Consider the following 13,953-nt stretch of genomic DNA (forward strand, 5'->3'; position numbering starts at 1 on the left):
CGGCCAGCGACGTAGAGCCAAGCGAGGCAAGAGAAGAAAGCCATGATAACTGAAGGCTTGGAGGAACTCTGAGAAGACTTGGAGGACCTCCCTCGTCGTTCTGATTTAGACGGAGCCGTCGTTGGTAAGCTCTCCATCTCAATCCACGATCAGAGAGAGGAATGAGATAGAGAGAGAGTGAGTCAGATAGAGATTCAAAATCAGAGAATCGAGAAGTGAAGAAGAAGAACAACAAGGAGGAGCTATGAATGCGTCTTCTTCGGTTTCCGTGTTGTTTGCTTTTCTGCTTCAGAGATCGGTTACTCCGTTACTATTTGGTTTCAGAGTTCATCATAGACTCATAGGGGGAATTGAAAATTTTCGGCCAAAAATATTTATTAATTTCTTTTTACGAGACTCGCTGCTTAGCCCAGAGGGTTAGGTTCTTGGTCGGGCTAGTCTTGCCAAACATTGGTGAAGTCAACGCAAAAGATTTTGGAAAATCAGAATATTTGAAACATGTTACAGATTCTCTCATTACATCAAGTAAAAATAAGTCAGCTAGAGAGTGATTTTTAAGTATACAACAAGCCCTTAAGGATAAGAAGACCTCTTCTTTTTTTACATATCAGATAGAAAGATACTCAAAAGAGTTATAACTTCATCATCATTTTGCAACCAAATTCAAAGAGACAATTTATTTCTCTGCTCCTTTCGTGATAATGCATCCATTTACCCAAACGAGGGAACTTCTTAGCGGCTAGCCCCAGCGCCTGGTAACAAGCTCGTTAGCGAAGGCACACCTTGTCTCCTCATTTCCTCTTGTGCTTGCTTCATCTCCTCTGGATCTGTTTTTTTATGACACAATTTAGGTGTGCTTAACTTACAATGTAACAACCATTTCAAGAGCGTTAAAAGCTCCAAGAATCAGTGACAAGAGATCAACAACATCCATTGTGCACATTTGTATTCTATACAGGCAAAGCTCAGAAGATGAATGTGTTGGCTTATTGTGAGGTGCTAGTTATGTAGTCTGAGGGTAATAGAAGCGTACCTATGTTTTCCATCAGTTTGGGCATTAGGAACACAACCACGACCATGAATCCCACCATGAGACCCATTGGACTTTTCACAATGTTCATAACATTGAAAGGCTCTCGAATCTGTAGTTTTTTTTTTACAGAATCAAGTAAGAAAAACAAAAAGCTAGGGGCAAAATTCAATAATGACAAGATTCATGTCAAGTATCACCTCGTAGTATTGCTCTTCCTTCAATGGCTCCAAAACCATCTCAGTAAGACTCCGCCTGGTTTCTATTAGTGTTGCTTGAACCTTGCCACGATGCCGAGCACTAACATCTACTCGTACCTAGTTTTGGTTAACCATAGTTACATTAGAACCAGGTTCTTACAAAGCTGCATTTTTGGAAACCATAAAACATAACAAAACAAAAAAGCTTACAGGAGAAAAGAAGTAGCCCATTGCCGACACTTCAATCAAATGAGTCCCAGCAGGAACTTTGTGACTTTACAAACCGGTTAGTTAAGGACAGCAAAAATTAAGAATCATATTCATTACTCTTCTTTTGGTGACACCATACAGTAAATATTTACTCACAGTATACTCAAAAGAAACTGTTGTAGCTGAAGGGATCAAAAGGATACAAAGTAAAGTAGCCATCAGGTCTGAGAAACGTGATCTTAAGCCCTCCATTGAGTAAAACTTTGACATTTGAGAACTTTGCTGTGTGACCAATAACGTTGCCTAGGAAATAACTTAAATAGATCAGTTCCATGGAGTTTAATGTATCATAGATTAAGAATGATAAACACGAAACAGTATCATTAAAAACAAATTACTAAGAATTCTTAAGCAAAACACACTTACTTCAGACACAGTTGTATTAAAGAGATGATTTTTACTACATACCATTTCATATACTAGGAACAAACCAATGTAAAGTAAGGTAATATATGAAAAACATTCAGAGAATTACTCCTACCTAACCTATGCTGATACAATTCAAGCTTCAATCAAAAGATCATATTGGAAAAGTGAATAAAATAATACCGCATAGCGGCTTAAGATAAAGCTGATATCAACTCGACGAAAAAGGTATATTATAAGGAGCTAGAGATTTGATTATAAGCTCTAGAGGATGTAATTAACTCAAAACGCAGTCGCATAACCAACCAGTAAGCTAGGAGAAAAAAAAAAGCAGTAATGGTGTGATCAGAAACCTACTTGGTGGAATCTTCACTCTACCAGTAATGGTATAACTATCCTCAGACCTGCACAACGATAATAAACCATACAAAGAGCACATAAGAAGGAAGTAACCCAATGATCTTGGAGAAAAACATCAAATGACGCCGCACAAATCCATCAATAGAAGGAAGAACCCTAGAAGAACTAAGGCTAAAACGAGAATAGATTTGAGATGATTTTCCCAGAGAAGGATTCATTACCCAGAAGTGCATGTGAGAGTTGAAGCGAAGAAGATGAAGCATATCTGTAAGCCGATGAAAGCGAGAACGGGACTGGATCTGATGATCTGCGTCATCGCCGTCGTACGCAGTGAAGTCCTCCTAAGCGATGAAGTCTAATATTTTAGTCATCCAAACTGAGACCTTTTGAATGACTGAGAAGGTTATCATTTTATTTTATTTTTTACCGCGGAAAAATTGAGTTAAACCGGAGAAAAAAAGTAAAAAAACAATAGCCAGCAAAAAAATAAAATGACTAAAACTTAATGGACTAAGTTAAGAAAGGCCCATTTAAACAATTCCCAAACGTGCACAAGTGATCGTCTTCTTCATTATTTAGCATTAGGGCTTATATTCTAAACTTAGCCGTCGGATCACAACCCACGATTCCGATTACAGAACAATACGCTCCAAAAAAGACCGGTCTTTAAGAAAGTGCTAGGCGGTATCTAGACGGTGATCCAGCACCTAACATCTAAAACGCTTAGTTAGAGCTTAGACGGTTTTTAGGCGGTTTAGGCATTTACGACATAAAACAATATATATAAAAATATGTAAAAATATATGTTAGAAAATAAAAAAAAATTATAAATTATAAACAAAAGTAAGAAAAATACATTTATTTAAGTTATATTAACAATATATAAATGTTTATAATTACAAATCTTATTATATAAAGTTTAATGTCAAAACTACTCATTAACAAGATCGTGACACGTGTCAGTTGTATCATTCAGATGTTAACACATGTCAATTCCAAATTTTGTGAAATTTAAAAAAAATAAAAATGTAAAAATTCAAAACCTACCAGAAAAGGTTTTAAATAAAAGTAAAATAGAGAAAAGAAAACCTAATTTTATTTAAAATCTTAAAAAAAAACATTTTTAAACTTCCAAATGTAAAACAAAAATTTTGTTTTTAACAGTTTTAAATATATTAAAAGGCAATTATAAGAAAATTGTAAAATTATAACAGCTTTAAAATTTAGAAAATATCATTATAAGAAAATTATATATATCATAAAATTTGAAACTATAATATTGTTTATTTCTTTTAAATTTAAGTTGCTAATTTTATAAGAAAATGATTACTTTTTATATAAGATAAAAAAAATATGATTGTGAAAATTATACAATTAATTACTGTTTCTAAAAAAATGTAAATACTCACCTTTACATAAAGAAGGAGATTGTTGAAGTAAAATAAGTAGATAAAAATAGATTTTTTTCACCAATCAAATAATTTATTCAAAAGACTGCTATTGTAATATATAAAATATGAGTATGGAAGATTAATGTATACATTTTTGTAACTATAAAAATGTTAAAGTGAAGAGACATATAATATGTTCATAAAGACAAATTGTTGGTAGTAGTAAAGACTAAAGAATATATTTTAACAGTAAAATATATTTGTGTGTACAAATACACTTTTAGTGGTAATGTAAATAGTAGATTTGTAAATAGATATACATTAGTGTATTATAGCAAAACAAAAAACAACTATCTCCTATAACTAAAAGTTTATCTCTTTACATTTATACATTGTTTTTACTTACGAAAAAAATAAATATATATTCTTTGTTAAATATTTTTTTTTAATAACTTTGAACTTATCTACAACTATTTTTTTTAACTAAAAGTGTATCAATTTACTTTTTTCTTCAACCAAATAATAAATTAAAAGAAAATTATTCGGTTGGTTGCATAAGCCGGAGGGAAAGGGTTTACAAAAGAAACTTCAGAGATAAGAGAACGTGAAGCATGGGCAAGACAATTCGCCTTCGTATTTGACGCATACGGGATCCAAGAGAGGGAGAATAGTGGGAAGGACTCCAGCGAGTTAAACTCATCGAGCAGGTTAGAGAAGGACAGCCAATCTTCAGGGGACTGCACCATAGTGAGTAACTCAGCACAATCAGTCTCAAAATGTTGACAAGCGATCCCTGCAGCATGTATCCGCTCCATGACCCATAACAACGCTTCTAACTCCGAATGCAGGGGAAGGGGCTTTGTCTTAGACACTTGGTCCCCAACAATAAGGTTCGCTCCTCACCAACGCAACACCCCGAGCCCAATCCTGAATGCACATTGGTTCCTTTCCAAGAACCATCAATCTGACAACGAGGTGAAGAAACCTAGACATCTGAAGACGTAGATGGAGCTGACATGACCACCGTAAAAGAGAGCACCTCTTCCCAGGCTAACTTATCGCCTAAAATCTGAGCAATTATATCATTCGCCTCAATCTCTAAACCTTGAATTTTTTTTTATTTATACCCTTCCAAATTGCCCATAAAATCCATGGTAGTAGAAAAAGTTAATCAGGATCACCCTATTGAGAGGCATCCCTCAAGAAAATAAAATCTAAATTCGAGTACACTAACTTATAAGGAAAACCCTCTAACGAAACCAAAGTCGGAGATAAATCCCAAACTTCACACGAGTGAGGGCATTCAAAGAAAACATGATTAATATCTCAACCACAGAGTCACACATTTTACACTAAATATCACATTGGACACCTTGGTGAATCTATCTACTTTTATAGAGAGTTTTTACCTTATTAAAAATATTTACTTTATATTCTCTGTTAAGTTTAATTTTATTTTAAAAATCTAAATCCGCACATCAGACGGGTCCTAATCTAGTACATATATAAAACTTAATAATTTTTATTATATGTAGTTAAAAATTAAAAATAAATATTAAAATAAATTTTATGTAATTTTAAGCGGTTCAAGTGGTCATTTAGAGGTATGACCACTTTTTTGAACACTGCAAAAGACCAAATCCATTTCTCCCTAAAATGACGGCGGGGGCGGCGGCTCTGCAGACGAATATCAGACCGGTCAAGGTTCCGGCTACCTTTAGAGCTGTCTCCAAACAATATCCCTTTAGAGTAAGATGCGCTGTTGGTTCCCCTGGGAATAAACGATACAACATCACTCTCCTTCCCGGTGACGGCATCGGTCCGGAGGTTGTCTCTATTGCCAAAAATGTGCTTCGCCAAGCTGGATCTCTCGAAGGTTCTCTTCTCTCACTCTGGTGTTTGTAATCAAAGGGGAGTGCTTTCTAACGACATTGATTGACTTTTGTGCTCTGTATCAGGAGTTGAATTTAGCTTCCGGGAGATGCCCATTGGAGGAGCTGCTTTGGATTTGGTCGGAGTTCCCTTGCCGGAGGAGACCATCTCAGCTGCTAAAGAATCAGATGCAGTGCTTCTTGGAGCCATTGGAGGGTCTCTCTTCTCTCTCTCTCTTGTCCCACTAACTAACTCTTGCTGCCTCTTTCTTTTTTAATTTTTGTGTTGGTATATTTTGTAAAAAGGTACAAATGGGATAACAATGAAAAACATCTGAGGCCTGAGAAGGGTTTACTTCAGCTTCGTGCAGCTCTCAAAGTCTTTGCAAATCTGAGACCTGCTACAGTTCTTTCACAGGTAACCCCATCCTCCTCACAATGTTTGCCTGAATTTGTTTCTTGTGTGTGAAAGTCACTCAAATTTATTGCTTTTTGTACAGTTAGTGGATGCTTCCACCTTGAAGAGAGAGGTAGCTGAAGGTGTTGATCTAATGGTTGTTAGGGAGCTTACAGGAGGTCAGTCCAATTTGTGTGTTAAAACTGGTTGTTTTAGTGGTGGACAATATCTCTAAATATGCTGCCTCATGGTAACAGGTATTTACTTTGGAGAGCCAAGGGGCATAAAGACCAATGAAAATGGCGAGGAAGTTGGGTTTAATACTGAGGTTTATGCTGCTCACGAGGTACTCTATTGAGATCAAGATTCCCCTGGACTGGTTGTTAATGTTAAGTACTACAGAAAAATCTAATTATGGTCCTCAGATTGATAGAATTGCTCGTGTGGCCTTTGAGACTGCTCGGAAACGGCGTGGCAAGCTTTGTTCAGTCGACAAAGCTAATGTCTTGGAAGTACGGTTGATCTTTGACTTGTTTTCATCTCTCTTTTTTTAATGTGGAACGCATTGAACACTGAAGCTAATGCAAATTTTCTTCTATGCAGGCCTCAATTTTATGGAGGAAACGAGTAACAGCATTAGCATCTGAATATCCTGATGTTGAGCTGTCACATATGTATGTTGACAATGCCGCGATGCAGCTTGTTCGTGACCCAAAACAGGTACGCGTATTTGCCAAACTAACTAGTCAGCCTTGATGTGGGACGAGTGTAAATCCTTACAACGGTTTGATCGTTTCATAAATGCAGTTTGACACCATCGTCACAAACAACATTTTTGGTGATATATTATCCGATGAAGCTTCAATGATCACAGGAAGCATTGGAATGCTGCCATCTGCTAGTCTCAGTGATTCTGTATGATATAAAATAAATAATCTCATCTTTGATTATGCAGCAGTATGATCTAGTCTGAACATATTAAACCTGCCATGTTTAATACAGGGACCTGGACTCTTTGAACCAATACATGGTTCTGCACCTGATATTGCTGGACAGGTTCTAACTCTATACTTACTAACAAACTCGGCAAAACTACTTTGTATGCCAAAAATAAAGAGCACAATTTGTCCATTCTTTGAATTTTCAGGATAAGGCAAACCCATTGGCAACGATTCTTAGTGCTGCAATGCTTCTGAAATACGGACTTGGAGAAGAAAAGGCAGCCAAGAGAATTGAAGACGCAGTTTTGGTTGCTCTGAACAACGGATTCAGAACTGGAGACATTTACTCCGCAGGAACTGTATGTCTCTTTATAACATGGTTACTTTTCCTTAGAAACTTCCCTAGTTAGTGTTAGCAGGCAACAACAAACAGTACTAATGTTTTTTGTCTTTTTGAATGTGTGATCAGAAACTGGTTGGCTGCAAGGAGATGGGAGAGGAGGTTCTGAAGTCAGTAGACTCCCAACTTCCAGCTTCTGTTTAATCTATCATCTGTAGAAACAGTTCATTATCTCTGGAGAGATTGTTTATTTCCAACAATAAATGTTGTAGGCAAAAAGACCATCAGCCCAATTTCATGTTTAAAATGTGAATTTTATTAGAGGGACTTAATTATTTGATCGCATTGAAACTTTGGTGTTTTCTCCGGGTAATATATATCCTAATGAAGTTAGTGACGTGTCACAGTATCATTGGATACTCCTATAATACTAGATTATACTGTAATGCTTTTAAACCGTGAAATCAAACAAATATATAAAATTTGAAAACAAAGGTATCATCCATATAGATATATAAAATAATATTTGAGTACACTACCTATTTATTTTGTGTAAAAAGGAAGAGAGAGTTTCCGAGAGTTCCTATAAGCTTTGCTAAAGGTTTTTGTGTCTGTAATTTTTATGTGATCTTTTCGTGGAGAAGGAGATCTGAGCTTGAGTGACATTGTGAGGTTGTTGTGGGACTTGGATCTTGTTGTTCTTTCATTCCACCAGACCTTCCAACACCATAAGAAAATAATCAATTTGTTAGGAAAATTTACAAGAGATGCATATGTTAGTAAATAAATTTACGAGTGAGTGCGAAATCACTAATATATGAGGGATTGGTTAGATATTGGTAAATAAATTAATTTTCTCGCAAACTAGGAGCAAATTTGCAAGGGATTTGCGATAGAATGACAGAGCCATCACAACTTTATTGCAAATCAAAAAAAGAAAGTGCTTATAAGTTTTTAATCGAATTTATTTTCAAATACATTTGAGTGTTTGTAAAGTTCATCAAATCCTTCTATGAATTCGTCCAATTTCACATCTTAAACTCCTTGAGGTACCCCTATCTCTTGATTACAATATGAACATTACTATATATTTTTCAAAAACTTTAAATAATTTGGAAAGTATCATTTTCCATATATTTTAAACATACGATATCATATTTATAATATATCATAAGTTGAATTTGACAAAAAAATATATATCATAAGTTGAAATAAAAGAATTTTTATCTTTGAAATATTGTGTTTATTATAGTATGTATAAAGATTTATACTACAAAGTCAAAGTTAATGCATACTAATTTAATTCATTTCCAAGAGACAACCACATCCTAATTCATTTTTACAATAAATTTGATAGGTTTGAATAGAATTTTTTATATTTGACTAAGATTTCAGAACAATAAATTTGGTAGGTTTGAATAGAATTTTTTATATTTGACTAAGATTTCAGAAAAATAAATTTGGTAGGTTTGAATAGAATTTTATATATTTGACTAAAATTTCAGAATTTGACTATGTAAGTAGCTTCAAATCTCTATACCTATTCCAAAATCATCCAAATAAACAAGATTTAAAAAAACGAAAAATAGAGGGATGGATATTCAGAGATCTCAATATCCTTTCATTGCAATTTCTATCATTTTAATGTTCTTGATCACAGGTTTGTCAACTACATAAATAAGACTAATGCATCATAATATATATACTATTATTCTTTTTTTTTTGTCAACGAAACGTTAATTAAATATACTATAATTATTAATAGTTAAAGTTTCAAAATTTTGAAGAACATAAAGAATGTTATTCTCTTCCCACAAAGACACAAAAGTTCTTGCTCATATTTTTTCTGTTAACTAAAACATTATTAAAATATCACTCCATGATTGGTAGCTCAAGCAATAAGAAATATATATATATATATATATATATATATATATATATATATATATATTAATTTAAATTTATTAGGTTCATAGAATACAATTACTTTTAAGAAATATAGTAATACTGCATTATAATGAGTGTATGCTAATTTATTTACAGGATCAGAAGCAAGGTCAGTCAATGATGAATTTTGTCCAGGGGTATGTTCACATGGACTTAAGCCAGACTGCAACACATTGTGCGCTACTAGCTACGGATATCCGGGGGGCTATTGTAAAGGAATACAATGTTGTTGCAAGCTACATTCTCAAATATCCCTACCTACTCCATGATTGATATTTTATATTTCTGAATAAACACATAAAAATAATTCAAAATTTTTAGCTCTCATATAAAACAACTTATATATTTAATAGAAAGTATATCTATTTTCCTAAAAATGTTGACTAAGCAACAATCATGTATTGTTTGGAATTTTGCATTTTTTGCTAATAGAAAAAAAGAAGTCTTTTTTGAGGCAAACAAAAAGAGGTGAACTTCTGTATTCACCAGGGTGAACTTCTTTATTCACCTCCTTGTAAAATATGGAAAAAAAAAATTGTATACATTATGGTAAAATAAAGAAATCTAAACCGCTCTTTTATAAACAAACCGATATGTAATTTCATTCTAATTGTAAAATCTAAACTTTAACCATCTCATTTGTAAACTCAAACCGAGATATAATTTCGTTCTAATTATAAAATTTAAACTCTAATCACCTCATTTGTAAATCCAACGCGACATATAATTTTCTTCTAATTGTAAAATCTAAACTCTAATCACCTCATTTGTAAACCCAAACCAACATATAATTTTATTGTAATGGTAAAATCTAAACCCTAACCACCTCATTTGTAAACTCAAACCGACATATAAATTCGTTTTAATTGTAAAATCTAAACCCTAATCACATTATTTGTAAATCTAAACCGACATATAATTTCGTACTAATTGTTAAATCTAAATCCTAATTCTCATTTATAAATCCAAATCAATATATAACCTTGTTTAATTGTAAAAGCTAAACCAAACCAATATTTAACTTTTCTTAATTAAAAGTATACAGAATTTGATACCTTAATTTTTCTTGTATTTTAATTTAATTTTCATTTTTGAAAATAAAATATTATATACAAGAATCTGATTGGTTGAGAGGGGAGGAGGTGAATACAAGCGTTCACCCCTAGGGGTGAACGTAAATATTTTTCCCAAATTAAAGATACCTAATTATCTTTTTCGCAATTTATAAAGTCAAATCTCAAACTAGACAACATTTCACTATAACTGGAAAATACAGTAAAATATTCTATTTACAGTTGGAAAATAAAATACAAGACATTTTTTGAGAAATGTATGTGTAGTGTCCATTTTGGAAAATATCCTTTTTAGTTGTTCATTTTCAAAAATATCCCTCATTAAATTTAAAAGTGTTTAAAGCTTTATTAGCTTTAGAAGGTACTTCATGTAACGCCCCGACCGCCACCTTTTAGTGGGTCCCCTGTCTACTCACAGTCCATGGACACACCTTTCTTAGTGGGTCTCACGAGGTGTGTCTCACGTTCTCTCACTAGGCCCGTGAGCCCAACATACCCGACGGTCGGTTTGCTACGTCTGAGAGGTTTTAAAGAATTGTTACCGTCTATACAAATCACCACATGATCTTTTTCTTTGTTTTGTCCTCACTCGCACAGTTCTGACAGTCACTTTCGGGAAGGTCATCCATTCTGAGAATACTCCAGCATAAGCACGCTTAACGATGAAGTTCTCTCATGACTCTTGACCGAAAAAATAAGTACACTTTGGTGATATATAGGTGGCCAAATCAATTCTTTTAAATCTCTCCTTAAGTCTCTGGAACCGGAGTGTCACACTTCGCTATTTGGAAACTCAATCCAAGCTTTTTGTAAAGTTTTATAAGGTTTTAAAACGTATTTGAAAATGTTTTACAAGGTTTTTATAAAGCTTTTAAAAAGTATTTATACATTATATATAAGATATTTATAAGAACTTTTCTACGAATTAAGGTAGTTTATGTATGCTTTCTAAAGTTACAACACTTATTTGAGTATATCTCAAATTTTTAAAAGCATTATGATAAAATTTTAAAAAGAAGTATTTTAAAAAAATAGTATGGATAAAGGGACATTTTTAAAATTTAGGTGAAAGGGTTGGTAACTTATTGTTGGAGAAAACTTTGCATTTACCTAAAATCCTACTTTCCCCTTTTAAACCTATCTATAACCGATATTCATTTAATCCGGTTTTATTTGATCTGAATTTAACCAATTTTTTACAAGATTTTAACCAATTTGACTCAAAAGAATTAAAAATGAAAAAAAAAACAAATAGTCATCCTTCCTGTTCGAAGAAAAAAAAGTATTACTGTTTCTTCGAAGAATGAATGAATACTTTTTTTCATTTTCTAATTTTAATATTTTTGGGTCAAACCAGTTAAAATCTGGTAAAAAATCAATTAAATCAAGATCAAATAAAACCGAATTAAATGATTATCGGTTATGAAACGGTTCAATTGGAAAATTAGGATTTTAGATAAAATGAAAACTTTGTGTAGTTTTCTAAAGAATTAAACTTTTTGTGGTGATATATAAAGAGGCAAAAAGTTTACATATAAAAACTGAGAAAACAATATGTACATGTAGGAGTAGTGCGGTAACCCTATATTAGAAAATACATTAAAATTAGAGTTCCAAATACTACTAATGATGATTGGCTTTGTGATTTCTTATGGGCACAAACAAATATATTTTGTGATATATATAAGCATGCAAACCCTGACGGAAATCTACAAGTTCTCGATATAATAGAACCTCTATAAATTAATACTCTTTAAATTAATATTCGTTATAAATTAATAAAATTTTCCGGTTCCAAATTGAGTCGGTGTAAAAAATGACACATTTCAATAAAATAATAAAATAATAATCTTTTTAAAAATTTTATGTAAAAATATGGTCCCATCAATATCTTAAATTAATAATTAAATAAACTAAAAATATATATACATATATATATATAAGAAAATAGTAAAATATAACTCTATTGTTGTTTGCCTATTATTGAATTTGCATTCTTGTTGGAATTCATCTCTAATCTTTTTTATTGTTGTCTTTTCAATAGCATCCAAAAATTGTGTAGAGTATAGATGCTATAATTACCTATTTAGTTATTGGTTCTATATGTATCGCAATATTTTATTCGACTTCATCATTACCATAAAGAATAGTGGTAGCAATTTTTTCAAAACTCTAAACTTCTAACATTTATCGTTTTTACCTAGATAATTTCGTAAACAATTGAAATTCTTTAAAAATGTAAATGATAACAATTTATGTTGTAATAGAAAATTTTCAAAATTATGAAAATGAAAAAATCTCTTCAAAATTATTAATTTATCGATAAATTAATAATTCTTAATTTATCAATAAATTAAAAAAAAATTCATAAACCTTATTAATTTATAGAGGTTTTATGTATATAAGTCATTTTCTCATAAAAAGGTGTTAGTTCTCTCTAACTAAGCATATCTTAATAAATGCTAGTCTGCAAATTCAAACTTTAGAAAGTGTTTAGTGATCTACCAAATAAAAAAGCTTTCCTGTCACTGCAATCCTCCCAAGCTTAGCTTATACCCGAATTCTGAGAGACATGAGCCAAAAAAAAAAAGAAAAACAAAGAGAAGCACAAGGCTCTTTGCAACTGTTGATTCCATCGGCAAAACAGCTTTTACAACATTTTTTTTTTCTTTCACAGTGAAATTTGTGCATACGTATCCCATCCCTCTATTTTTTATTAATCTTCTACTTTGAGCCACAGCCAAAATAAGACCCCCAGAAAATCTCAGAGAAAAATAAATATATAAGGAAAATTAAACATTGATGATGTTGATTGATTGATTGATTTTACCTCAAAAACAAACTCAAGAGGCCATCATACTTTTGTCGTAGTCTTCCTATGGAAAAAAGACGTTTTTTTTTTTTAAGTGTGGTGGCTAAACCAAGGCCTGACGGAACCGTTGATATGGCCGTTTGAGTGAACCCCTGAACCATTAGGAATAAGCTGAGGTGGCAAACCGATCGCCATTGGAGGAAGCTGAGGCGGTGTAGTCGGGTAAAGTGTGTGACCCTGAGGGAGACCATGTGATAAAGTGTGTCCCTTACGTTGTTGAAGGGCATGTATCTGTCTTAGCCCTTCCTCATGGATCCGAGCTATTGTGTCCAGTTCCTTCATCGATAGAGACTCTAAATTGGCACCGTACAGTGGCGCATGTCTTGAAATCTCTTCTCGAAGTGAGGATTCTAGTGTGTGGATGTATTGCTGTTGAAAAGTATCATCACATCAGAGGAGTTTAAGTGAGCTCTAAAACGAGAAACGCAGAAATAGAAAACATATATCTGTTCTGTCTCTATCAAACCTGGCAAGCTTGGAGTTTGGATTCCATTCCATCAATGTAAGCTTCACACCGAGCAATCTGATCTTCTTTCTCTCGTTTCTCTTCTTTTGTCTGCCCTACTGTCTGTGTCAGTTGCCTGATTTGATCCTCAAGTGACTTGCGTAAGTCCTCCCGAGTTACATTTTCAGTAGCATACCGTTTCAACTCTTCTTCAAATCTTTTCCGAGCTGCCTCTGTTACCTTTAGCTTCTCAGTTAGAGCACTTTTCTCTTTTCCTACCTTCTATATTTTTAACAAAGAAAATGGCATCACTTGTTAAGTGAGATATACAATTTGCTGTAATTATAAAATATCTGATCATTATTCATTTTCTGCAACCATATTTTCCACATTTTATTTCAAATCCGTACCTTAAGTTCATCACGCTTTCGAGTTTTTAGCAAAGCAAGT

The 13,953-nt window shown here is 33.0% G+C and overlaps 4 protein-coding genes across 4 annotated transcripts in view; 1 reads left to right on the plus strand and 3 right to left on the minus strand.

The window, feature by feature from the left end:
- Nucleotides 1-330, minus strand: part of LOC104703061 (hydroxyproline O-galactosyltransferase HPGT3-like) — a 3,142-nt gene extending 2,812 nt beyond the window's left edge. The window contains exon 1 of the mRNA XM_010418995.1: nucleotides 2-330. Within this exon, the coding sequence (XP_010417297.1) occupies nucleotides 2-137 (136 nt within the window). The 5' untranslated portion in view covers nucleotides 138-330. The remainder of the gene's footprint in view (nucleotide 1) is intronic.
- On the minus strand, nucleotides 489-2,604 carry LOC104703062 (ER membrane protein complex subunit 7 homolog). Its single transcript, XM_010418998.1, has 7 exons — nucleotides 2,448-2,604; nucleotides 2,224-2,270; nucleotides 1,644-1,743; nucleotides 1,441-1,504; nucleotides 1,231-1,347; nucleotides 1,034-1,142; nucleotides 489-827 (listed from the first exon to the last, which is right to left on the minus strand). The coding sequence occupies exons 1-7, from the start codon at nucleotides 2,540-2,542 to the stop codon at nucleotides 733-735; spliced, it is 627 nt and encodes a 208-aa protein (XP_010417300.1). The 5' UTR covers nucleotides 2,543-2,604; the 3' UTR covers nucleotides 489-732.
- On the plus strand, nucleotides 5,229-7,498 carry LOC104703063 (3-isopropylmalate dehydrogenase 2, chloroplastic-like). Its single transcript, XM_010418999.2, has 11 exons — nucleotides 5,229-5,493; nucleotides 5,576-5,705; nucleotides 5,795-5,906; nucleotides 5,989-6,064; nucleotides 6,143-6,231; nucleotides 6,311-6,397; nucleotides 6,489-6,605; nucleotides 6,693-6,800; nucleotides 6,888-6,941; nucleotides 7,033-7,185; nucleotides 7,296-7,498. The coding sequence occupies exons 1-11, from the start codon at nucleotides 5,274-5,276 to the stop codon at nucleotides 7,368-7,370; spliced, it is 1,221 nt and encodes a 406-aa protein (XP_010417301.1). The 5' UTR covers nucleotides 5,229-5,273; the 3' UTR covers nucleotides 7,371-7,498.
- LOC104703064 lies at nucleotides 12,771-13,947 on the minus strand. Its single transcript, XM_010419000.1, has 3 exons — nucleotides 13,914-13,947; nucleotides 13,525-13,785; nucleotides 12,771-13,427 (listed from the first exon to the last, which is right to left on the minus strand). The coding sequence occupies exons 2-3, from the start codon at nucleotides 13,549-13,551 to the stop codon at nucleotides 13,089-13,091; spliced, it is 366 nt and encodes a 121-aa protein (XP_010417302.1). The 5' UTR covers nucleotides 13,552-13,785; nucleotides 13,914-13,947; the 3' UTR covers nucleotides 12,771-13,088.

Source organism: Camelina sativa, chromosome 7 (genome assembly GCF_000633955.1).
Source record: "Camelina sativa cultivar DH55 chromosome 7, Cs, whole genome shotgun sequence".
Classification (NCBI taxonomy): domain Eukaryota; kingdom Viridiplantae; phylum Streptophyta; class Magnoliopsida; order Brassicales; family Brassicaceae; genus Camelina; species Camelina sativa.